We start from the raw sequence: 27367 nt of genomic DNA on the forward strand, positions 1-27367 counted from the left end.
TCCGCTGCACAGAGACAGAAATTAAAACTTCTGGAGAACTGTTTCCAAAGAGTCATTGGCTGTTGATGTCCTTTTCCTGTGCATTGAGGAGGACAAGGCATCATTTCCATAGCTTGGCCTTACTGTCAGTCACCAAATGACTGAAATCCTGTGCAAGCACATATCTGGAAAAAACCTATGTTCCACCTGCTGACGCAAGTGATACCTGCTTTGTGGAAGTTTATCTGTTTAAGATTCCTTCACCAATGCTGAAACAAACCATAGACTACCCAGAGTTATCAGTGCTTTCAGAAGATCCCAGAAGATCATGATGGGAAAAAAGGGGACATTAAACTGACAAAAAAATCCCCCTTTAGGTCTTTAAGCCAATGGTTAACATCTGCATCTTATATGTTATAGCTGGAGAACTTGAAGCTTACAAACAACTTCAGAAATTCAATGAATTCTGTCTAAGTTTTCCCAGGTAAATCTTCATAATTTATTAGTGACATAAAATACTAGAGGATGAGGTCCTAAAAAGGAATTATGTGGTGTGATAAAGCTACAATACAGCCAAGGGATTTTGGTTAAGTTATCTTATCCAAATGACTGATACCCACTGCTAGGAAGATTGTCTAGGGTAAAATAAAGCCCAGCCACTGTCCTACAGTAGGAAGTATAAAAGAGAGAAATGTTGTCTGAAGGCTTCAGTTAAAAATTTAAAATGTCAAATGATGCATGAAAGCAGGAAGCTTGTTACAGGGAAAAAAAAGTTGCAGAAATTATTCATAATGATCTAATTTTCTTTGAATTAGTTGTAGCAAGCTTGCCAAAGGAACAACCGAAGGAAATACAGTGTAATGTCTCATTTGTTATCTTGCAACTAATAGAAGAAAAAGAAGATTCTTGAAAAATGCGATGGAAAAAGTCACAATTAAGGTTAATGAGGAGAAGAAATTCCCAGCTGTTACAATGGATTATGATTAACACCTGCTATGCAGTATTGCTGCCTCAGAGGATTGGGGCGGTCCCTGTACTAACTGAATAAACTGATCTGAATGTGTTGAGATTGACCAAAAGCATGGACTGACTTCTCAGTGCTCCAGTGAAAAGGGGAGATTCTATCATTCATAAGAAATATCAGAATTTTTTTTTTTCTTTTTAGAGAGAAAATTTTGGCTCATTGGGAAACTAATGGCTCAAAAGACCCCAAGCTGGGATTACTCGTATGTTCTATATTACTGCAAGACTATAGATTTCGAGGTAACCGAAGGAAGTATGTGAGTCTTAGAAAAGCTGGGAAAGGTAACTTTTAAATGGAATGGTTTCTCAGTTTTATCTGTGGCACAGAGAGCACACTGCTCCAATGAATGTTATCATTGTTTGTGCCATGTTCTAATGACACAAGAGTATTTTAAATTTCTCTTTGATTGTCTTTTGTCATTTTAATGAGGTCTGTTATGTGTAGTAGAACAGCCATTAAGGCTTTTTAATGGTCACTGACATGCAATACTTCACTTTGAAAAGCCCAGTACAGTTGCTTCCTGAAAGGCATTAAATAAACAAAGCTGCAAACTGATGGCTACTATTCATCTCACAGTGAAATACCGTACTTGGGTCTGATGAAGTTTCCTTCAGCAATACTGTCACTGTATTTTAACATTTGATTTTGAGAAAGTATCTTGACATATAAAAAGCTAGTTGCAGTTCTTTGTTTTCCTTAACTAAAACTTGTGAAAAAAGGGCATTAGAAACTGTTCTATGTATAGTGAAGTGGAAAGCCCTTAGGAATACTGTGTCACTAGGAAAAGAAGAAAAGGGGCAAAGTTTGTACGACTGAGGACTTTATGGAATTACAGTCTGGAGGTGAAACCACACTGTTGTTTTTTCTTGCCTAGGGAATTCAAATACAACGAGAGACTAGCTGTGTTTCAAGATAAATCTTTAGTAAATAATTAGGTTTAGAAATCTGAAGGAACTGTGGAGACATCCCAGTAGAGTATAAAGCCATTTTTGTTCCCTATGAAAATCAGATTTTGAAGGAATAGGATGAAAGATTCAATCCTTTTTTTAGGTGACATAGCATTAGAGTCAGAGTTGGTAGGAACTCTGTCATGATCCATTCCTGTTGGACATAGGTTTTTACAAAGGCACTCTAATAAAATTGTTGAGGATGAAGGCATTTACCTCGATTCTTTTATTCTGGTCATGAGAACATTTCTTAAAGGTTATGTCTCACACTTTAGATAACTCCTGATATTTGTTCAGCTGCCTCCCTCCCTATCCACCATCTGCTTGAGACTTTACCAAAGTCAGTCACCATTCACCTCTGAAAAATCTGATTCAGACCTACAAGGAAGAGAACCAGTATAATATATTAATTTGTATGTTACAGTTAAAATAAACTTCTTTAGCCTTTGTTTTTTCCCAAGAAATTTCCAAGAAAACCGCCTGATTTCTGTTTATGTTGTAATTTCATTCTTTTTTTCCTCCTATATATTTTTAACTTTTAGAGATAGTGAGCTGCTTATGCCACAGATAAGTCAGTCATTAAAACAGATGTTTCATTCTTTATTGTATTGCCCCGTCTTCTCTCCTATTTTTACAGAACCAATTGATAGCTGGTTGGCTTGACTTGACCAAGAAAATACCACGTATAGTCATGTAAAAGAGGGTGAAGTTTTGAAAAATATTTCTTTTTGTCTTTATTTAAGGTTTTGATTATTGGCTTAATTAGGCCATTTGATAAGGAAAGGTGAATTCTCCAACATTTCCATGTTTTGAAGGAAAATGGTTGGAAGGAAACAGTTTCAAGATGCTGATTTGAATTAATTATTGCAAAATACATAACTTGCTCATTTTTGGCCTTCTTTTCCTCCTTCCATGTGTGTGAGTAAAATTCCATAGAGTTCATAATAGCAAAGTTTGTTTCTACTCTGCCTCTAGAGAAGGTATAACTCTGTACACACTGCAGAAGAGTCCCATTTTAAGCATGGCTTGGTGTCATGTTGATTAGTCTCCTGATACTGTACAGGAATTCCAGTATGTGATGCTGTTTCTATTGCTAGTAAGGTGTGTCTTAATATGTATAAGCAGCAAGTGAAGGACACTTTGGATGAAAACTAATGAAATTTGTGTTTCTTGCTTTGATTTCATCCATTCATTCTGAGCAATGGATACTGAATATTAGGAAAGGAAAAGTAGATTTTAATTTATTGCAAACTCAGGAACACAGAATTATGCAGTCCAAAACTTCTGTGCCAAAAGGTAGTTGTTTTTCATTCTGTAAATAGAAACACTCTACTGTGAGTCACCTTAGTCCCAAACTGAGTTGGATTAATTAGAGAAAATAGAGTATTAATCTATCTCTTACCATTTGCCCACAGCAGTTGGAAAATATTAGCTAGTAAATGCCATGCAAATGACTAGACCTCATGTAGAAGAAATACCTCCTTCAACCCAGGTATGTTTACTTCAAAAGTAGGCACCTTGGCTCAGTTTCTACTATTCTGCCTATTCTGCCTGCAGTACTAAAAAGTCAGATCAGATGCATCCACGCCTTAGTCATATTGAAACTTTTCCTCTGGTAGATATATGAATTCCTTCACTGGAAAAAAAAAAAAAACAACCAAAACAAACCACAAAACCAACCTGGCCCTAATTTACTCCATCCTTTATACCAATCAGATAATTTATTATAACCATAGGATTCAGAAGGCAGTAAAGCAGAAGTGAGAGCTGCTTAGCTCTCAGGAAGAAGTAAGCCCGAGGAGAAAGGCTAGACTGCTAGATTAGCAAATGGCCTTTTTTTATCTTAGGATATGCATCTGGAACAGGTGAAATAAAATAAAAGGGATATGGCCAGTGTCCAACAGAAAGTGGCTAACAGGGTGTCAAGCTCAGTGGTCACAAACTTAGCAATGTTCTTAGGAACAACAGATTCACAGTATTTAACCTACTTGCTACTGGTGAATGATTTAATGAAAAAAAATAAAATTAAGCAGGTGATTGATTTTCATAGTGGTCAAGATAAAGAAAACTCTGAGCAGCTATTTGTTTCTCCCATCGTAAATATACTGCTGGTCTGTGTCTGAAGCTCTCTTGAAGCTAGAAATAAAGAAATCTCTTTGATGAAAGACCAAAGTTATAACTTGGTATTACCTTGCCTGTGCATGTGACATTAGGTAAGAGAAAATCATATTCAGTGCTCAACACTGTTTTAAGGAAAATTTTAAGAGGTAGGACCAGTTTACTACATCCAAGCTATGTAATAAACACTTCTTTTGTTGATGTTTTGTGGTGGTAAATACTTTATTTCTTCTGTGATATCTCTATGGGTGATTAATCTTTATATCAATGTGCTTATGAATTTACAGATCTGTTTGTCTGTAAGTCCCCTGGAAGATGACAACCCGTGTGCTCACATTTATGTTCTTTCTCTTGCAGTTTACTAGAGATTCATCCGCCCAGAGTGCTAAAGATTGACTGTTGGGAGTAACCTAACAATAAGAGAGTACCAGGCAGTGTATTTGATGAGATTGAGACTTCCTTCTTGGTAAGTGGATGGCTGACTGACTCAGCCATTTATCAAATGAAGACAGAGAAATGGAGGTGCCTGGGGGAAAGAATTACTTATTATGGATAGCAGTTGGTACGACATGGATATGAATCATGAAGAAAGCAGTTAGTTTAGAAAGAGCTGAAAGAAGGCTCTGCAACATTTCAGAAGTACCAGAGGACAGGTGACTGAATTGAATCTTAGAAATACAGTTATCGTGATTTCAACTGGTCAAAAGTGATTCCTGTCTTCAAAGTTCTTTCCCACAAGGAGACCAAAGCTATAAACTCTACTACATAGGAAAGATTTCTACCACCTAGAATTTAGTATTAAGTAAGTATGTAAGACACTTGGTCAGCTCCATGATTTAGAGAATGATATTAACACTGTTTTGGTTGATATTTAGATTGAAATCTTTGGTATTTGCTAAAGGAACTGTAGTCATTACCATAATGACCCTGGTAGTGTCAGTGTCAGAGGTAATAAATGAAGTAAAAAAACATGTTGTCCTTGGACAGAGGAACCAAGCACCAGCTTTAGCTTCTGTAAGAAGACTGAAGAAAATTTTTAATACCCTTATACTACCACTGTACAAAAGGGGGAAAAGGCAAGGAAGAAATAAATATTCTAATTTTTGACTTTGAATTCTTTGGTAGAACAAGTAACTGGGTTTACCTGAAAACCACGATAGAAATAAATATATTAAAAGATAGCCATGAGTATTGTAAATGATGTTCTTTCTCCAGATTGTTGGTGATAATCTAATTTCTCTGAGAATGTTCATGGAAGAATCTTGTTTCCCAACTTGTGTCTTTTGGTCAGTGTTTGCAGTCCCTCTGTATAACCTTTTCAAAACTCTGTATAAATTCTGTAAAACTTTTTTCTTCGTATTCTTCACATTCTTTGCATTTTGCTGATGTTGTAGAATTCAACTGAAAGACAAAATGCAATAGTAAAGCAGGATACTGATCTATTGGTTCTGATAGAGAATTAAGTTGTTTGTCCTGTTTATACAGATAATTCCAATGCAGATAGTGGCTACAGAAAACATTGGTGGTACTTATGGTCTGTGCAGTTCTTGGCTTACTTTCTGAATAGGATCAGCTTTCAAAGATACATCACTTCAGTGAGAGATGCAAATGGTCGCTTTGAAAATTAGGACACTTCTCTTCATGTGTCTAACCATACCTGACTTTAGGAACTGAAGTTACAAACTGTTAATTATACATTCAGACATCCTGACATGTTTATGCATGCACAAAAGTATTTGCTTTGATGGGAATCCTGAAAGTATTTTTCTAAAAAACCACTGAACTCAGCTTATTCATTGTTACCTGTACAGGCTGCTGGATCTCATTTGTTTTCATCTGCACCATCCCACATTTTATAAAACAGAAAAGGTATTTCTGCTACTGAAGAAATATTTTTCATTTGCCTTTTTCCCACAGACTCTTGGTGCTACTTACCTTTTTATTTTCTAAGCTTGCATTTCCATTTTTCCATATGTTCACTACATCCTGTGTTTCACTACAATTTTTGATACGACATTCTTGAATAATCACTTCTGTCTCTAAGAAAAAGCATCTCATTACAGGTTCTTGGCATTCTTCCTGAAAAAAATGCAGTTGTAATAGTTTTACGAATAAAAAGGAATAAATGAATGTAGGACATAATTTATGATATAATTTATGATATAAGTAAGATACCATTTAAGATACAATCAGCCTGGAAGTGGCTGAGTTTTACTTACTAGACATCTTTTCTTATTATTGAAACACTTTTAAATATCAGCAGAGATGGGCTGTGAGACCTAAAAACAAAAAGGCCAGCCTGTTTGCCTAGATTAGTGAAATGTAGTGTTTTAGTGAATGATATAGGAAAATAATTAATTAGGATAGAAATTTGGCATATAATTCAACATAGAGGAATTAAATTAGTATTATCTTGAAAATTTTAACACTTTCATTCAGAGATCTGAATTCAGAATGGGTAGGGGAGAAAAGGAACCAGATATTACCTGTATTTAACGAGTTAAAGAAAAAGAGGCAGAGGTACTAATTTCTCCATCAAGTCAACAATAAAGCCAAGAATAAGTCCCAGGTTGCTCGTCTGACTTCCATATCATACTGTCCCAGTGTAAGAAAATTTTCCTGACATTACTAAGTATTAAATCAGCCATTTTAATGAATTAACCTTTCTAGCTTGCTTCAATTAAGAGAATGTGTGTGCAGGTGTGGACATGAGTGTTTTGTGAGCTTTTTCCATATCATGTACAGACACATCAGGTTCTGTGCTTTCTTGGACTTGCCAGTTCCACTGAAGACATCAATATTGCTGCACTCTGCAAGCGCTCTGACACTGTTCTGTGGTGAGGTAGTCAGTCCACCATTTCTAGGACATCCTTCCTCATTATGGAAAAAAAATCTTATCTAGGATATCTGGATTGTCTGTGTTTGTGACAGTCTACGTGTGAATGTTTATGTTGTCAGGAAAGCAATGTCTCTCAGGAGCAGGCTGCTACTACAGCAGTGAATCCAGACAATTCCTCCAGGGCTATGCCAAAGGCAACTCCTAGGAGTGGAGGATTGGTTGGCTTCATTTTCTTGGGACTCATGTGTCCCATGGAGCACAGACTGAACTCCACAGCAATAGATCATGAAAAATTCTCTTCAGCTATGAATTTATGGATACTGCACTTTTTTGGGTCATTTTTTCCCCCTCCTTTGAATTGCAAATGAATACCAATATTATTTTAGCAATGTTTCCTTGGAGAAAATAGTTTTGGATCAGAGAATCACTGAATGATTTGGGGTGGAAGAGACATTAAAGATGCTCTAGTTCCAACCCCACTGCTATGCACAGAGATTCCTTCTTGTAGACTAGGTTTGTCAAAGCCACATCCAACATGGCCTTTCAATTATTTAATTTTAATAGCAGGTGATTCAATAAAAGTAATCAATACCTGCTTATATAATTTATCATAAGTAATTTAATTATCAGAACTGTTTATTCTGAGGTGAAATATTTGATTTTAGAAACTTTTGTCAAATTAGGCCAAGACTGCTTTAGGAGAAAGTTGCTAGCAAAGAAATGGAGCCACCATATTAGACCAGTTGTGATCAAATTCAAAGTTTACTCACATCCTCATCTGTGTTTGCGGTATATAAACTGACATCAATGTCCTAAAAGAAAACAAGAGTTGGAATTGGGAGCATTAGCTAACAGATTTAGAAATAATAAAGCTTACTCTTCAATACATGGATTAGCTACCAAGTTCAAAGGCCAAATCTAGCCAGGTCTTAAAGTCAGCCAGTAACCTGCAGAATGGGCTTCACTGTGAGGGAGACTCTCAGAACTGAGTCTCAAAATACTTTGTCTGAAGGGGCTAACTCTCAAGTCCACTGTCCCTTTTCTTAGGAAAAGTGATGGAGAAAATTATATTTAATTCTAGAGTCTGCAGTATTTGGTGAATTCCAATTCCCTTTAACCCTCTGTTTCCACCCATGAAACAGCATTATACAAACACCATCCCTTTCCCTGCTTCCTCTCACTGACTCTTAAGACCTAGCTAAGTACAATGCTACATGTTTGTCTTCACCTATGATTATATAAAATGCTGACCTTTTTATGAACTTACTTTGGATGTCTTGATCTTCTCCAAGTCTTTCAGAACTTCTGCCCACTTGCAATGACCTGCTTCTGTCTTTGGTACATAAGCACTAGAACAGAAGAAAAAGTGATCATTAGGCTAAACAGCAGGTATATACAAGTTTTGTGCTGAAAAAAAGAGTCAGAAATTATAAGATACTATAGACACATTGTTTACATGTATATATATATATGATAAATGTGTGGGGCACACATATTTGACAAATCATAAAATCACATAGATACATAAAACTGTCACACACTGTATAAACAGGCAATGTGGGGTTTTTTTAAAGGCCAGATTTATAGAACTTAATGTAAGAGAAAGGTTCAATTACTTAATGTAACATACCTAAAATTCTTTTAAAGTATACAAATAGAATTCCAAATCCACTCTCTAAAGTGACTGGAGACAAGTAACAGCTGTAATAGTAAAAAATATGCATTTACTGTCTAATTAACATTGGCTTTGTAGTTACCATAAGATGATTAGTCCCATCTCATTCTTTAAAAGGCAAAAGAAATGGCTGTTCAGAAGAAGACACAGCTGATACTGCAGACAAATACTTTTCAGGTGTATTTTCTGAAAGACACAACCAAGGTGATACCTTGTCACAATCTGATTGCACAGAATTTTGCTGTAGTACTGACTTAATTAACCAATTTGCCAAGACATCCAATCAAGGCAGGACTACCTGTTGTGTGTAGCTGGAAAGACCAACTGATTTGTATCTTGCAGAAGTACATAATCACTTTACAGAACAGTTGGTAGGAAATCAGATGCTGAAGGCACACTGTGAAAACCAGAACTCATCCTGGGCTCCCTATTTATTTATCTGTTCATATTGCAAGCTGCAATTTAATGCAGAGACAATATTAAAGAGATTTTTTTTTGTTTACGATCTTTCCCCTGACTACCTTTTGTCACCCAAATTCAATTAGTTACCTACAACTAGAACATTAACTACAATATTGTGGTTGCATATATATGAAAATCTGAGTTGAATGCGTCAGATGCCACAGTTATGTGTATAAATGTTAAACATAGTATTTAGACTATATACTTTACGTAGTGTATGTCTGACTAATCATAAAATCACAAAATATTTTGACTTAGAAGGGACCCATCAGGATCATCAAGTCCGGCTCCTGGCCCTGTGCAGGACACCCAAGAGTCACACCATGTGACTGAGAGTAGTGTCCAAATGCTTCTTGAACTCTGTCAGGCTTGGTGCTGTGACCACTGCCCTGTGGAGCTTTTCCAGTCCTCTAGGTGAAAAACTTTTTCCTGATATCCAACGTAAACCTCGCCTGACTCAGCTTCATGTTGCTTCCTTAAGTCCTTTCTCTGGTCACAGGAGTGAAGAGATCAGTGCCTGCCCCTCCTCTTCCTCTCATGAGGAAGTTGAAGACCACAATGAGGTCCTCCCTCAGTCTCCTCTTCTCCAGGCTGAACAGACCAAGTGTGTTCAGCCGCTCCTCACACGGCTTCCCCTCAAGGCCCTTCACCATCCTCGTTGCCCTCCTTTGGACACTCTCTAATGGCTTAATGTCTTTTTTATATTGTGGTGCCCAAAACTGCCACAATATTCAAGGTGAGGCCACCCCAGTGCAGAGCAGAGTGGGACGATCCCCTCCCTCCTCCAGCTGGCGATGCTTTGCCTGATGCCCCCCAGGACACAGTCGGCCCTCCTGGCTGCCAGGGCACTGCTGACTCATATTCAACTTGCCATCGACCAGGACCCCCAGGTCCCTTTCTGTGGCACTGCTTTCCAGCCTCTCATTTCCCAGTCTGTCTATACATCCAGGGTTGCCCCATCCCAGGTGCAGAATCAGGCACTTTCCCTTGTTGAACTTTGTATGGTTGTTGATTGCCCAGTCCCCTAATTTATCAGGGTCTCTCTGCAGGGCGTCTGCCCTCAAGGGAGTCGACAGCTCCTCCGAGTTTAGTGTTGCTGGCAAACTTACTTAATATTCCTTTGAGTCCTGCACCCAGGTCATTAATGGATATGCTGAAGGGAACTGGGCTGAGGATGGAGCCCTGCAGAACCCCACTAGTGACAGGTCGCCAGTCTGATGTTACTCCTTTTAGTGTAACTCTTTGTGCCCAATCTGTGGTTATCCAGCTGCGCACTGGACATTTTGTCCGGAAGGATACTGTGCGAGACAGTATCAAAAACTTTGCTGAAGTCTGAAAAGATTGTATCTACTGGCTTTCCTAGATCAACTAGGTGGATTATCCTGTTGTAGAAGGAAATCAGGTATGATAAGGAGGACTTTCCCCTCATGAAGCCATGTTGACTGTGAGTGATGACTGCATTGTCCTCCAGGTGTTTTCTAATACTCCTCAGAATAATCTTTTCCATGATTTTCCCAGACACTGAAGTGAGACTGAGTGGCCTGTAGTTTCTGGGGTCCTTCTTCTTGCCTGTCTTGAAAATTGCCAGCTTCTAGTCAGCCAGAGGGAATACTCTCTGGATTCCCAAGACCACTTGAAAAATCATCGAGAGGCTTTGCGATGACATCAGTAGCTCTTTGAGGATTCTCAGATGAACCTGTCTGGTCATAGGTTTGTAGAGAATCCCACTGGAGCAGTAGATCATGCACAGTTTCAGAGTCAGCTCCGAGTTGATCATTCTTGTAGTCGTGGTCCTCCAGCTCAGGGCACTGAGACCCCCTTGGTCTGTCATCCGTATTGAAGACAGAGGCAAAGAAAGCATTAAACACCTCTGCCTTGTCTCTGTCCCTCTTTGTGAGGTGACCATCCTCATCCTGTAATGGGCTGATGTTATTTCTATACTGCCATTATTGTATTTGAAAAAACTTTTCTTATTGTCCCCCACATTTCTGGCAGCTACAACTCCAGTTGAGCTTCGACCAAACAAATTTTCTCTCTACAGTGGCAAGCGATATCTCTGAATTATTCCCATGTCACCTAACCTGGCTTCCACTGGGCATATGCCTTCCTTTATCATCTTACTTCCAAGAGAAGATCTCTGTTCAGCCAAGACAGCCTTCTACCTCATTTGCTTGACTTGTGACATTTGGGAATTGCCTACTCCTGTGTCCTTAGGAGGTGATGTTTAAAAAGTGACCAGCACTGATGAACCCCAATACCTACAAAAACATTTTTCCCTGGGTAATTTTCTACTGGGTAGTGATGCATTTAAGAATTTCCTCAGGGGAGTCTGGCAACTGCAAATAAGGAGGAGTTGTGAGCCTGGTAACCTTTGTAACAAAGTCACAAGCCCTTTGATTTAAGCTGATACAGTTCCTTCAAAGACCTAGGTTAATTATCTGCAGCAGTACAGTGCTTTTGATCCAAGGTTGTATCTCTTATCATACATGCAATACTTTTAATGTCAGTAACAAATTATGTTTCTTTAGCAGTGACTTATTTACAAACTTGCAAGTAAATATTTAAAAATAGACCAGAGAACATAACAAAACAAGCGCTAGCACTGTGCAGTGGTAAAAATTTCCAAATGGGAGATCAATCTATAAACTGTCAGGATTCCAGCTAACTTGCTGAAAGCCACCGTAATAAAGCAAAGCCAGGAGCATGATAATTATATGTGTCACAGGGGACTTCTGAAGAGTATTTGCAACAAATATTTGCTGCTCTCTTAAGTGGAGAATCCTTTAAATACTTTGCAATTATTTTGTTTCCAAACCCCGAAGATACAGCTGAAATATCCTAATAACCTAATCATACATAAATGTCTACATCCTGTAATGGAAAGCAGTGTCAGACCCTTTTATCCCCTTTGTTTGTCCAAAATCTGTTAAATAAGAATTATGTAAATGAATGATTCTCTGATAATCTAAATTTCTGTCTGGACAGAGCAAATAGCATCTCATCTGTCTTCTGAACAATTTCAGTATGGAGGGTGCTGTGTTATTAGCAGCCCAAGTAGGCCACAAAGCAAGGCTCAATCTGTCACTGTTTCCACAACAAAAAGAAATTGAAGATATGTAAGTATTAAACCCAAAATATTAAGTATATATACATAGGAATGCAATGGAAAAGATATACTGACTGCTTGGCTCTAATCAAAAGAGCTAAATCATTTTGTTATAGTATGACAGAAAGGCTTTAATCTTTTCACAGTTAATATTGTTTGGTCTCAAATTCTCATGTTATTTCTTTTAGTTTTGGGGTTTTCTTTGTTTTTGTTAAATATACATACCAACTTCTTTGATTCAATATGTCAGTCTCTAGAAAATGTCCTATTTTTATTGGGAGTTTTGTTTGGTTTTTATTATTATTATTTCACTGAAGATCAAAAGTAGCCTTATGGGGAAATTCCAAGTAAATGTAAAGAAATTTTAAATCTGTTTGGTGGATACAGATGAAGAACACATATTTTAATCTCATGTTTTAACAAAATTATTTAAAGTGTATTAGAAATATTTTATAATAGTTAAACATTTTTATCATTCCACAAGCCAGTTTTTATCAAATGAGATCAAGTGATGACAAATTAAAATATGAAAGACTTATGATGAGTCCATAAGCACGTACCAGCTTCCTGATTTATAATTAGTGTTATGGGGCCTTTTTAAAAAGGTGATTCGAGAGGAAGTTCCAATTTATGCTGGAGAACAAAGTGTTCAAGGTGAGGAAAATAATATATTATTATACCTACTGAATAATGGGCCAGAGTTATCATTAGTTTGTCATTTGTTTCCTATTTTTAATAATTGTTCACTGTGATGACACTGGAACACTGTGTTCTTAATGATCAATGTCTTTATCTGCATCTTTGGTTTTCTTAAATATGTGAGATAACGGGTTTACTATAATAAAATAATAATTGCTAATGTAAAATAAATGCTTAGTTTTCAGAAGTAATAGAAAACTTGTACTGATGGTAAAATATGTGAAAAGTATTCTACATGCATATTCCAAAGGGTACTCCATTTGTTCATAGAGAAAGAGGTTCTTGATGTCAACTAGATCACCCAACACATTCTTTTCAATTCAGGGCCATTTTCCACTTGAGTTTCTCAATTATTTCATCTGAATCATTATTCAACAGCAAAAGCACTGTTAGCTCATTTGGAAGCTTTGACAAATTATTCTCCTGCCTTGAACACACAGTGCTGTAATGCAAAAATTTTCTTTGGACAGTGTCTGTTTTTAATGTCTTACGCTGTTTAATCATTAACCAATTCCTCTCTGTCTTCATTATGTCTCTGATACCCTGTGACCGTTGGACAAGGGAGCAGCTCATATTTATGTAGGTAAATGATTCTATTTGTAGCCTGTATCCTAATAAACTCCTACTTTAAGCTGAGGATTAAAACCTTTGTAAGTGAATATATGCTTTCCAAAAATCAATGATATATACAATAAGCTTTGTAAAAGGAATGCCGTTTTTTAATAACGAAATTTAAATTAAGCATTTTAAGAGCAGTTACCACTGAGTGATATCTAAGATACAGTAGTACTGTTTCTTTTTAAAGAAGCAAACTTATGAGATAATGACAAAAATTTTCTTTAAGAAGTCTGAAACAGACAAAGATTTTACTGGTTTGGCTGTCACAGAAACAATAATCTAAGTTAGTCAAAAGAAAATATTCATAACTCTTTATGGTATTTAAGCTACATACGAAGCTAAAGTTACATGGCTTTGCCTATATACTATATGTCTAAACTCCTTTATTAATATTTGCTTATAAATTTCTCAGTGAATCCTTGAGATGTGATATTCGTAAGCAAGCAAGTTTATTTCCTGACTGTGCAAGTTGGTATTCTTGGCAAAAGTCCACTATTATTTTTTTCTTATTTTTTTATTCTTTATTTATATCTTTATTCCTCATCTGCTTCATTGTTCTTGAAAACAAGTGACCAGAAGCATACAACATACTCAGATCTTACGAATCATTTAGAAACTAGTGATAATATTTTCAGCTTCTATTGGAAATAGGGAAATGCCTACTGCCAGTGTTTTCTTCATGACTGTATCACACTAGTGGCTCATACTTCAATATGAACTTTATGCAAGAATTTTATGTCCTCTTCTTTCAGAATCCTGGAATGTCCTAAGAATTTTTCACTATTTGCAGAAAACACCTTCAAAAAAATAACCCCAAAACCTTGAAGTCTAAACTTCTTACTTTTTGGTTATGTTCAAATTTTCCCTAACTTCTTGACCTGTAGCACAGAGCTCTTTTTCTTGCTCAGCCCTTTTTCCCTTTGCCTCTGGGCTTTCCAGCTAGAAATGATGCTGACAGAAGTCACTAGTCCTCACATTCCTTGCTCCTGAGAGCAAATCACCCTGCTCAGACTGCTCTCTCCTGTAAGAACTTATTTTCCCATTTCTCATCTTCATTCTGTCACGCAATAGACTTCTTGTACATTATTTATCCTATTTTAGTCAGTCTCTTCTTCCACTCTGTTCTAAAAATATGTGTCCTCAGCACTTTCTCTTTGGCTTCTTGAGCAACAAAGTACTGTAAATCTTCTTTTCTCTGTTACTACTGCAAATGTCCCTCTAAAATCATACCATCACCTCCAGCTCTCTCAAGTCCTTGGACATTTTATTGAGCAACACCTCAGGAATAAAGTAGGCTTTTTAAAATTCGTATTCAAATACTGTCTACATCATACAGAGCTGAGTTTTACACTCTTTCATTTGCCTTGTTTCTACAATTCTTCTTCAGTGCCTCCTTTGCCACAATAATTATAGCCTCCTTAGAGAACTCTGCCTCCTCCCCCAACAAAATCTCATCCTGTGACTTTTGTTCTGCTGTTCTTTGTTGGCTCCCCTGATTAAATGTTCTTTCCTCTTGTTCTAGTGCAATTCCCTTCAAGGGGACAAAGTGCCAAGTAGCTGCACAACTAGAGCACTGCATCTATTTAGGGTTGTGTATTCTGCATGATATTGGAGCTCTTTCTCTACACTCAGAAGCAAAGACAACACTTTTAATGTCAGAATCTATAAGACTGGGGAGAAAATCAGGTGTTTTTCCCATTTGTAGCCTAGTCTTGTAACAAAAGAACTTCATCCTTTTTTTAAAAAACAGATTTTTTTTTTTCAGGGGGGAAGTCATGGAGAGTAAAGATTTCATAAACTAATGGAAGTGACTAAAAGAGGAATGGAGCCCATAAAGAAAGCAGTACTTCCGAACTAGATAGATGTTTCCATATTAAGGCCTTAAATAAGTAATTTTGAAATCAAATTTTCATGGATCACAAGTAAGTTTTAGAGGAAAGACATATTCTTAGTGCCTTGTCATGGAGTAAATGCTGGAAAACACTGAAAGTCAAAGGAGCATACTCACTGAAGGATCTCTCTGCTCTGTCATTCCTAAGTTCCTCTAGTCTGTTTAAGGAAAACAACCAAAGGGAAAAAACATCTGAATATGAATTAGTGTCAGAATGTAATTATTCACATCAGATAGAATTCAGAGAAAAAGAGAGAAAACCACATTAATGTTCTCTGAGACAATAAGAGACTCTGTAGCAGGTACAGAGGTACAGCCTCTAAAGGTACCTAGGTACAGCCCTCTAGACACAGTTTGAGAGTAATTTCATTTGCATATATGGAATTTTTTATATCAATATAAAAAAGTAATATTAGTAATATTAACTTATGAAGGGATCTAGTACCAGGGCCTTAAATTATTTACCAATTTCTAGAGGCTAGTCCTGTCTATCAAAGAAACATATTTTACATCTCTGGTAACTTACGAATACCATTTGATGCCACAACTATTAAAAAGTTGCTTCTTTGCTATCATGGTGCATGGTTCATCATAATGGAATCCGTTATGATTCCACAGCCTTTGTAGTTCCTCTTCTCCCTCCCCACCAATCTTTGCATAGAAGGCTAAGAAAATCAGCTCTCAAGCTCTACCAGGTGTTACCAGCAGCCCTCCTCGAGGTTTGAAGGCAAAGAGTGGGCTTTCTGTCTAGCTTGTACTTACTGATCCAGAAAGGAAGCCAGTGGAATTCCTAGGTGTTAAGCTGAATCACATGGCTGAATGCTTGTCTGGATGAGAGCCAAACCACGCCTTAGGCTGTTATGTCTTCAAGCTTTTATTTCATAAAACTAGAGTGCTTTCTTAGAAGTTTTGTATTTAGATAGAGTTGGGCTGACTAAAGATTTTTTGCAGCATTAAAACTGGGCATTCTTTAAACATGATTCCTATTTGGTTACTTCCCTCTGCCCAAGAAATACAGCTTTCCTTGTTTTTACTGTATGGTGGCGCCTCTCTTGTGGAGTACTATCCTAAAAAGCTTATTCTGCTTGTATTAGAGTGGTGTTGACGTTCAAAGGTGTGTTCTCAGTAATCAGCATGGCAAGAAACTCTCTCAGTTTAATCACATATGTTCTTGGTTTGCTTAAGTACTTGTTGGTTTGCTTTGACAGTTCTCCAGTAGGACTTCCTTCTCCTGTGTGCTCTCACTAATTGGCATTTATGCCAAAGTAAAGTTTGCAGTGCCTGTTTGAAAATTTTGCCAAAAGGTCACAGAGTCATTGCTATTCCACTCAATACCTTAAACATCAGAATTTGAAATGTAAGAAGGTAATTATTTCCTTTGACCTTTTTTTAGTGGGTTTTTTTTCATGTGTATGTGTGTGTGTGCTTTGTGGTTTTTTTTTTTTGTTTTGTTTGTTTGTTTTGGCCTTTTTTTGTTTGGTTGGTTTTTTTTGCAAAGCGTGTTTGAGGCCCTGGGCCTTATGAAGATGTGTCCTACACTTGTTTATAGACCTGAGAGGAAGTTTGTCCCTGGAGCAAAGAAAGATTTTATACCTTTCCAAAGAAACTTACAGTCACAGTAGCGGTGAAACCCAACAGAAGTGCTGCAATACTTAGGGCTAAATATTACTAGCTGAATATAAGTATGAACATATTTGAACTTATGAATATAAGTATGAACTAATTAAGAGCCTTCCTTTCAGTCTGTCTGTTTTCACTAATTTGAAAATCACAGTCTCAGAGAAATAAAACAACACCCCATGACCACAGGCTTCTTCCATCAGTAGCTCTGCTTGAAATACGGATGCCAGGTCCCTGTTTGTATAATTGAGAGACCAAGACATCAAACATGTTGCTTACCCCTTGCCTGTCAGTTCAGAATCTCTCTTAAGTAATATTTCCCAGGTGACAAAATCCAGCCAGGAAAGAAAGCTTCTTTCTCTTTACATCCTTCCGTGTAATGTTAGTCATTTCAAAGTATCAGTCACTCCCTAAATTGTGAAAGATCAACTTAATGTTGTCCTAATGCAAGGATACATGATATTAGTGCTAGATTAGCTTGACAAACACTGTGATTGACATATAGAAGCCCTAAGAAGTCAGTGCTGAAGTTTGTTCTACAAAATGTGGCCCAACCTGTATATATATATATATATATATATATATATATATATGCTGTAAGGCACTCCCTGTAAATATTATTTGTGGTATTTTTATCATAGCAACAAATATCCAACAGGGAATGAAAACACAATTTCTGTGCCTTTAGTGGTAGGATGTTAACATTTAAAACAGTATCAAACATGGAAACTTAAACTGCAAAATATTGTCATACTGATGCATAAAAGTTGGAAGTTCTGAGATGACAGAAATAGTTGTCACAGGAGCAACTGCTGGACAAATAATATCTCAGCCTTAGGAAAATACTCAGCTTAAAGACTGTGGATGATACCATATGCTAATAGAGATCTGTAACACACTTTTAATGGAAGACTAAAAATAGACAGTGCAGTTCTCAAAATGGTAAAGTAAGGCAGTATTTTCAGAGCTTTTTTTAAAAAGGAAAATTATGATCCATGACTCTCTTTAACAACCATACGTTTACTGGAATTTACTGGATCCTGAAGTAAAGAGGCAGAATGCATTTTGAAACACTGTAATTTTTCTCATGCTTTTAATCCTATTTAAAGAGCAGAATGAAATCCTAATATGTGTCAATTGCCATAGCTTTACTTAAACCAATAAACTTATTTTGATTTCCAAAATTGTTGAGAATTTGACCAAAATGTTAACCAGGGAAAAACAGATTTACTGACCAACTGAGGAAAGCAGCACACAAGCTGTTGTAAACAGACCAATAGGCAGAAAAAAAATAGAATCAGGATTCTAAGAAAGAAAAACAAAATATCTCTACTGTAGATTTATAAGATATGTATAAAAAAAGGTAAAAAACCTGGAAAATACATTATTTCTGCTTTATGTTACTCTAAATCATTTATAAATAATGATGCAGTAGGACTTAAAGCAGCAGCAACTGTCCTTAGTCTCTTGTCTTTGGATACAGAAGAAGTGATTACTGGAAAAGCTCTAGTGTTTGTGCTACAGAAACCTCCCCCTTTCATATAAATTTTGAATGTATTCTTGTGGAATGTAGCCGTTGTGAGAGTGCACACTGAACCACTTCTTTTCTATATGTGAGCAAGTGCTGAGTGCAATACAGTATTTATCATTCTTCGAGGTTTCTTCTATCTATTCATATGGATGATGGTTTTCCTTCATTTCTTGGCAACCAAACCCAAATTGAACAGAGGAATAGAAGAGGTTGTGTGTTTTTAAAAGAACGAGAATTAATGGAGTCAAAAAAGCGTAAGTGGTAGTCATAGTTCCTAACAGTGCAGCTCAGCACTCGTCCAGAAACCTTTAAATTTTCTTTCAGAAGGGGTAAGATGACTCTATGAGTGAGAACATTCATTTAGATAAAAGTATTTTTAAAAAAGATTGAAAAAAGTACTTTGCGGAGATGTTAAAAGTAGCTGTATCTTAAAATAATTCGCAGTACTGTAAAGAGTAAGTGATTCCCTGGGTGCCTTTATATTATAAAGCTGTGTAGACCAATTTTATTGAAATGGAGGAAGCTCTTGGCTAAAAGAGTTAGCACTGTAGGATTGCTTATTTTATTTATTTAACACACAAGTTGTCAAGTCAATAGCAACTTACTGCGTTGACAGTAATCAAGAGATTACAAATGATTCTGATATGCTCATACTAGAAGCAAGATAAATTGTAAGAGATGAAATAGATATTGTAAGATTAATCCATGACCACATTGCAAAAAGCCAATCAATTCTATTGAATGTGTATATATGTGTATAAATATCATTTACAGAATTATGATTTGTCTTGATAAGTAAAAGAAACGTTTGTGGAGATAATGTAGTCTGCCAGAAAAATTCATACTTCTTACAAATTGGGAAGTGCATATCTTCAGATCAACATCAATAATAAAAAAAAATGTAGTCTCATTTTCAAATCAGACTGCTTTCAGGAGCTCCCAGTGAAATAAATGCCTGATTCAGCTATAGGTAACTGCCACATCCACGTTGTGAGAAGGCATAAGAGGATGATAAGATAAAGATCAGATTTCCCCGTAGTATTTTTTTTCAAGCAAGATTTTTGTCACATTTGAATGGTAAAGCTAGAAATCAGTCTTGTCATTCTAAACAAGGATGCATACAGTGTTTTATCTGCCTCACAGCCATGGTCTTTCTTTAAGAATAAAAATTCACTGATGATATCAAAAGCTGCTTGTTATATTGTTTGCCTGAACACTACTCAGTTTGCTGAAGGCAATACAATCCTACTGTCCTATATAAGCTTTTCCTTGCTCTGCCATTAGCTTACTCCTTGCCTGCCACCAAAGGAAGGTACCTATTTGTCCTGAATGGAAGCACAGTGTTGCAAACTGCTTAACTGTGCTGTCTTTCAAAGAACAGCTGACAAAAATTGGTTTTGGCAAATATTCACCCAAATGCAGTGTAAGGTTGGTAAAGTTAGAGACAAATTTAGAAGTCACCAAAAATATATGGCCAGTCACATACAGCCTGGCACCTTTTGGTCTTAAAGCCAAAACAGGCATCATGCACATGGCAGAACACAACTGAAACTAAAGCAGTAAGGAAAAGTCACATGAACTATCACAGATGAATCCCAAGCTGCCACCTGGCTTCTGAAACTTCCCTGACTATACGTTTGAAGATGTTAAGACTTAGCTTTATAGTCAAGTCTTATGACTGCATTTTCTATGACATGCTACTAATGATAAATCCCTGGACATTTCAGTGTGGGACCTCGGGAGGCCAAGGAATCAGCTGCTTCTGTCCATGTGAGTATTCCTCTTCAGATTTGGTTGTTTTTCTTTTTAAACAGAACCGATAGCATCGGTTACCTATTTCCACAAAGGGAACAAAACCAGAACAAAATGAGGTTGTGTTACACCTGTCTCAGGTCAGAGTGAACACAGCAGCACACTCTTGCTACTTTCATAGACTACCCCAACTCTCAAACTAAAGCCAGAGTTGTCACCAGTGCAAACACTGATTCTGAGGATTAAGGTAGCACAATAGGCTCTTTCACCACTGTTCCTTGTGCCCTTTCCGTAGGACATGCAAACTGGATAATCAGCATAGCAGAGAGTTAAGGTGGAAATGTGTATGCTGAAGAATTTTACACTTTCCTACCCTAATACTCTCATTTGCCTCATACTTGGACATTGAGCCTGCAAGTTGCTGTGTCTGCTCCTTTCCCACTGGGTTTTCTATGACATTACTGATCTTTATCTTACACCTGTATAGGCAGCCAGCAACAGTTTCACCTCAGAGTGGCCACACAGCAGTCATCTTGTTGATGACCTGTTTTATATTAAAGCTTCTTTACACAGGTTCTGCGCACTCACAGGCCCGCAGAAAATCCTGTTGGAAGAACGGTGTCACGTACAATGACTTTTCATTAACCTGTGCTGGTCTCCTGTAGTATATACCTTTTAGTTGTAGTTCTTACAGGTTAAAAACTAGGTATGTGTCCCTGATAGGAACTAGAAAAGCAGACAAAACTTAGGAATACCAGCACAGACTGCAAGCAAAAGTCCTCTAGGACCTCTGCGACCAGTTGTGAATGCCAAGGGAAGAGCATATTGATTCCTCCCTGATATATCCTTGTTTTCCAGCAAAGGAGAATTCATACAAAGCTTGTCAGATTTGGGGCTAGTGTTTTCAAGTTTAGAACTTTATCCTCTCTTCCCTCGCTGTTTATCAGCATAGATAAATATTTGCTTTTTAATCAATTTTTTAGAATTTTATGTAAAAATTTCTTCTATGTAAATACATTTCAATTTTTGACAGGCACTGTTGAGTTCTAAAGGTAAAATGTGACAAAGTAATTTAAAAATGGAAAATATTACATTAATTAGGCCTCTTCATAATGTAATTTTCTGAATAGCACTGCTTTTACAAGCCTGTACAACCTAAGGGAACATACCTTTCTTTTTTTAGGTCAGCTTGAGTTTTCTAAAAGCCACAATGTCACTATCTTGAATACACATATGTGTTATTTTCAGACATTGCAATGTAGCAAATGCTGGCATTTACCCTTTTCATGAAAAAAAGTCTTTTCTGTCTTTCTGGTTTTGATCTATTTATTTTTGTTTCAGTTCACCAGGCACTGGGAGAACATTTTGATAATTTGTAATAGCTATTTCAAAACTGAGCCAGCTAGCTGAGAAAAAGAAAACAAACTTTCTTCTCTCTTACTTAAAAAAGCGTGGAAATGCTCTGTCATTTACTAGTTCTAAATGCCTGGAACAACGTAACATACTTTCAGAATTCCTTTTTAGACCAGGGCGGGAATATATGGAATTCTTCAGAGCACATAGGAAAATTGCATCCCATAGACCCCAGTTTGTGGTCAGCTGAAGGGAAGAAAAATACCGGTTTATTCTGTTGGTTTCAGGAAGAGTGAGGCATTTCTACTACTCAAATGCCGAGCATATTTTTCCCAAGGATGCTCCTTCAGAAAAATCTAAGGGATACTGAGCAAAAAGAATTACCTATTACTTTTAGAATGCTCCTTTTTTTCTTCTGTGTCAGAAATAGTTTAGCTAGTCATATTTAACTCACACAAAACAAGATTCAAATATTCTTTGCTCGTGGAACTTCTGTTTATCTTGCTGAGAGTGGTAGTCAAATTATCTATTAGTTTCTTGTTAAAAATTATCACATATGCACAGCACATAAATTGCATTATTGTCATTATAAGTCATTCATCTTTAGCCGGATGAAAACTACTAGAAAACTACTTTGTCCTCTCTATGACCTGTGTATCCTGAAATTGCACACAGTTTAAAATGAAATCTGAAATATTCATATATCATTTAAATTATGCAAAATAATCTACAGGCAACCATAAAATCTTATGAATCTGAGAGCTAGTTATATGAGGGCAGGAGATGAGTGGAGGTTTTGTCCTTAAAAAAAAGAAAAAAAAAGAAAAAAGGAAAGACTAAAAAAAAGAAGGAATTATTTCAAAAGCAGAACATGAGAAAAGTTAAATTTAAATGCTAGAAATGAGAACTAGACTTTGTGTGTTCCGATTGTCTAGAAAGAATGCAAATGGTAAGAGCAAGTCCCTATAACAGAATTTTCAACTGGGTTTTTGCTCATGCTCCTGAATGCCAGGGTATATTTTCAGGTAAAATATACCATCCTTCTCCTTAGAAGTTGAATTACTTTCTCCTCTGGGCTCACATAGTGTAATTGTTCTTGAGAGACTGGCTACTAAACCAAATACGTTGCATTTAGAATTTCAGTTGACACCCAAGGCAGGTTTCCATGGTCTTGAGACAGTGCATTGGTTGATTGAGCAGCATCATATTATTAATGTCGCAGACTAGAAGAGGCTTCTGGGAGTACCATTCCCCTTTCTAAAACAAAACAAAACGTCTTTTTTTTGAGAGAGATCTTTGCCTAGTCCCTAGACTTTTAGAGTGTTCAACATTCTGAGGGAGCTATTTGCCTCATAATACATATGCAACTGCATATGACAGCTTAATCTCTTGTAGTAACATCACGTGGACTCTTCTTAAAATGGAAAAGGATATGAAAAAGAAGGAAGACTTTCAGTGATATCTATGGTCTTTTGCCTCTGAGAGGGGAGCTGCTGGAGTCCAACCTTGCTACTGGTTGAATCAATTGTTTTCTGCAGACTAAACACAAATTTAGTCCTAATTTATTAGGTACTTTGATGATTTTTTTTTTTTAAAGACTTTTTTAAAAGTTTTAATTGGGGTATTCCCAAGCAGGACTAGCCATTTCTACAGTTACTTCAGTAGCTGTTTCTGGATGTTGCTGGGTTTCTCAGTACTGTTTTCTGACAAATTTCTATGCCTCTTTTTTCAGGCAGGTTTCTCTCCATGGTCTGAGCCTTGGATTGATCTTACTCTACAGGCACGGATGGTGAGCAAAGCAGCCAACAAAAGGAATATTTTTTTAATATTCCTTAATACATTCCTTTAATAATTTAAAAGGTTACTCTGAAAAGGAAAATGCTCCTCTCTATGAAAGAGACTTTTTTATCCTCACTCGGGAGCTAGGGAACAGAACATATTAATATTACATCCATTTCTCCTTGGCAACAATCATGAAAGTTGTATTTTTCATCAGGTTTGGAATGGCTGTTCCATGGTTTCCCTCTTTGTTGCCACCACAATCTGTAAAGCTTGGAGAGAGAACACATCTTCATTCAGCTTTGCAAAAAAGTCTAATTCAGGTTTAGACTGAGGATATCAGAGGATGGAAGACATTGGAGCAAGGACAAGAGAAGGCAAGTCTGCAGCCTACCATAGTACTGAAGGAAAGCTGTAACTTAAAGGCTTGACTTCAACAGGAAATTTTCTTCAGAAAGGAAACAGAACAAAACTCTCCCAAGTTGCTTCTGGTTTTCCTGGAAATTGCTCACGTAGCAATCATGTCCACCATGTCATAACCTAACTATTTCACTTCTCAAAATGATATAATTAAAAAATCGTTATGTAGTAATTCATAGAAATGCCCATTGAAGTTGCAACCTAATTTCTATGCTCACCTTTAGTTTCTTTCTTTTTAGGACTTTGATAAATTTTAACTATTACACTGAAGAGTTACATGGTTGGTGTTTGTCTTAAAAACAACTCCAAGCATGAATACGGAGAATGAATATGCCTGGAGGTTTCATTTTCCCAGCAATCTCAGTAGGTTTAAAGTACAGTAGAATAAATGTAGTTTACAACTGGCTAGATGGTTACAAAGGTGTAACAAAATACTTCATTTAAACATGACTACGAAATAGCTAATAAAAGCATTGGATTTTATTACAACTTTTTTATTACATCTTTCCAGTTGTAGACCTAAAGTTGACTGTGTTAAAAAAAAAAAAAAAGAATCCTTAATGTATTGATGATGGAAAGGGAGGTAGGAGAAAATGCACTCTCACTGGCATTGTGTCATCCTTCACAGAGCTGCAGATTCTGAACACCAGAAGTCAAAGACTGTGTGCAGTGAGTTTTATTCCTTCCACAGACAAGACAAATAGGCCTAACACTCAATTTGAACTGGTACAGAGTTTCATTGACTCAACTGAGTAATGAACAGGCATTTTAACACCTTTCAGAGAAAAGAAATTAACAACCAAGATTGGGGCTGATTTTTTAAATTTTCATGAGTGAATGAATGAATTATAGGTATTGGTGGCATTTCGGTGATCTTTTTAAAAGTAAATTTTGATATAACAAGAATGTGAAGAAAAGATGAAAGTAATGGAAATGTACATGTATCCCTGCAAATATACCTGCTAATATATTTTAGTGAAATGACAAAACCACTTTGTTTTCTGTGAAAGACATAAAAAATTAAAAAATATGACATTTTCTTCAGATCCCCTAATATGAGGAAGGAAATGCTCTAACCACATCTTTTAAACTTTCAAATTCAGCTGGAGAAACCTACATTAGGAATAACATGTAATTTAGTCTAAATTTGTAGTTTCAAATCATAAGGTAAACTATTCTAGAAACTTCCAAGAGAATGAAAAATCCTGCTAGTGCTAGTAGCTCTTAGAATCAGTGGAACCAGACACCAGGTGAAACATGCATCTCCCCAACCCCTTTATTTACTTTATTCTCATTTTTACACTAATTTAATGGTTTATATTAAGGATTAATGTCAGAAAAAAGCTTTTATTCAGTAACCTCCTAAACAATAACCTTCTACAACAGCACTTAAGAGTGTTGTAGAACACAGCCCATAAACTAGCACTGAACTGGAGCTAGTTCAGTGCACGCAGAAACACCAGTTGCTACCCTAAGGATAAGGGGTTATTTGTGAGTCTGTAGATTAATATTTTCTTTGCCTGCTTCCCTGTCAAGTTCCCAAGGACCAGCTACTTTCTAACTTTTTGTTTATGGCACCTCTTCTTCTAGTGTATGGAGATAACATAGCAAAGTGACCAACAGAGATTCAGTTACCAAAAATCACTTTGATAATGAAAAGCCGATCTGATCTCTGGAAAACTGACTGGGAACCTTAATTCCTAATTTTCTGGTAATGTTGTAACTAACTCTCTGTTCCAGTGAGTGATACCTTTTTGAGCTGATCCCTGGAAACTGTTCTGACACTTCTGACATTATGAGAATGTGCTTAGTTAGCTTTTGTGCAGTAGTTTCTAAGAAAGTATTTTACGTATAAATACCCTGTTAAAAACAAGTGAAAAGATAGCTTATTTAAAAAAGCATCATCAAGTTCAAATCCTCATTGATCACTAAAGATTTAAAGAAAAAAAATCCATACAAAACTATGACAGAGTGCACAACAATGTATTCTTAGTGGTTGGAATCTCCTCAGCTTTTTTCCTCATAGAAGATTATTCTACCATGACTTAATATTTTCAACTTATTTGCATTTTTTTATTCTCTTAAGAGGCACAACATAGATGTTACACCTAGATGTTACACCTGGCTATATGTTATACCAGTTTTTAGATACTAAGCTTTATTGGGAAGGATGTTGTCTTTTTGTTTGCACCTTCAGAGCTACATCATTCACTGTATACAAATAAGAGAAACAGCATAAAATGACTAATTTAAGAGATGATAAAGTAACAGTAAAAATCCCAGATGAATAAACTTGCATAAACCTTTTAAAAGGGGTAGTGGGAGAGTTGTACTTAAAAATGTTCACTGGCTTTGGAAGCAAACAGAATTGCTCCCAGAAGACATGACTTTTAAGTTATCATGAAGGATGAAGGTGTTTAAATAGATAAGTCATAATAGAAGCCCCATTAGTGTGACCAGGGGGCAAAGTAAGCTTGCTTACTGAGATAGTCACACAATCCTGTGTCGGCATCTTGCTACATGAGTAATGTCTTTTTATATTCTTTAAGAGCAGTTGGGGAAATATTGAAGTCAAAACAACACTGGCTGTATTTGTGTTTGAAATGCTCAGCATAAATAGAGACTTGAGATGCATTTAATTTTTTTACAAGCTTAGAAGTGTAGATAACCTTAACTTGACTCATGTGTGCTACAGGCAATCACTGTGGAAGAACTGGCATGCAGTAACTTGTACCTGCTCAAGACAGTGACTCATGACCTGCTCTACCATTAACAAATATCACATTTAACATCTTCAGTGCCATCTGAGAAGTGCCAGGACCTGCTTCTCTATATGAGAACACGGGCAGAAGGCTGAAAATACAGGGACAAAGGTTCGGGGAGTTATTGTCCAGTGTGGAGAGACAGAATATAACGCAGAAGATGGTAGAAGTGTAGGCCAGAAAGAAGGATATGTAGAAGTGGGAACACTATAACAAGGCCTGTGACAAGTAGGTCCGTGCAGCTCTCTAGGTCACAGTACTTGCAGATACCTGAAGCCAACAACAAGCAGAAATTACCATGATTTTCTAATAGTGATCTTTTGTGTTTTACCCCATTCTCACAACAGAATACAAACAACAAAATGGTAAGGAATTGAACAGAGACAAGAAGCAAATCTTATGACAACTGACTCAATACGGGCTGCATTCTTCATCTGTGCCATAAACTGCTGCCCTCTGCTTCAATCCTCCCAACTTTCCATAGGCTGCATTGGTGGTACTGGATTTCCAAATTTTTCTTCATAATGAGGAGGTCTGTATTTTTCTTTCTTTTAATAAAAACTAAGAGTCTGATATAATCCCTCTGGCTATTGGGTAATCAAGGGCTAACTGAGTTTTGAGCTGATTAATTGGTTCCATGACTTCTGCAGAAAAGCAACTGGAAAGCCAGCGGAAAGGATGAATTCTATTTTCAATTATTAGCAAATACACTCTTAGGAGTGAAGAAGCTAAAGAAACTTTGATCAAAATTCACTGTAAATAGAATACAACCTGTCCTAAGCAACAACTTCA

At 36.7% G+C, this 27367-nt stretch overlaps 1 protein-coding gene across 7 annotated transcripts in view; it reads right to left on the bottom strand.

The window, feature by feature from the left end:
• Positions 1-5266: 5266 nt before the first annotated feature.
• The window catches only part of IL15 (interleukin 15), a 34117-nt gene continuing 12016 nt past the window's right edge, over positions 5267-27367 (bottom strand). For 3 of the 7 annotated variants that reach the window (XM_027652892.1, XM_027652891.1, XM_027652890.1), the window contains exons 3-7: positions 8665-8768; positions 8175-8256; positions 7678-7719; positions 6004-6147; positions 5267-5469 (exon numbers count right to left, since the gene is read on the bottom strand). In XM_027652892.1, the coding sequence (XP_027508693.1) occupies positions 5356-5469; positions 6004-6147; positions 7678-7719; positions 8175-8256; positions 8665-8768 (486 nt within the window). In that variant the 3' untranslated portion in view covers positions 5267-5355. Of the gene's footprint in view, positions 5470-6003; positions 6148-7677; positions 7720-8174; positions 8257-8664; positions 8769-15475; positions 15517-17257; positions 17420-20768; positions 20866-27367 lie in introns of all 7 variants that reach the window. The other 4 variants (XM_027652895.1, XM_027652893.1, XM_027652896.1 and 1 more) reach the window with 4 other exon arrangements.

Source organism: Corapipo altera, unplaced genomic scaffold (genome assembly GCF_003945725.1).
Source record: "Corapipo altera isolate COAL_440 unplaced genomic scaffold, ASM394572v1 69, whole genome shotgun sequence".
NCBI classification, from domain to species: domain Eukaryota; kingdom Metazoa; phylum Chordata; class Aves; order Passeriformes; family Pipridae; genus Corapipo; species Corapipo altera.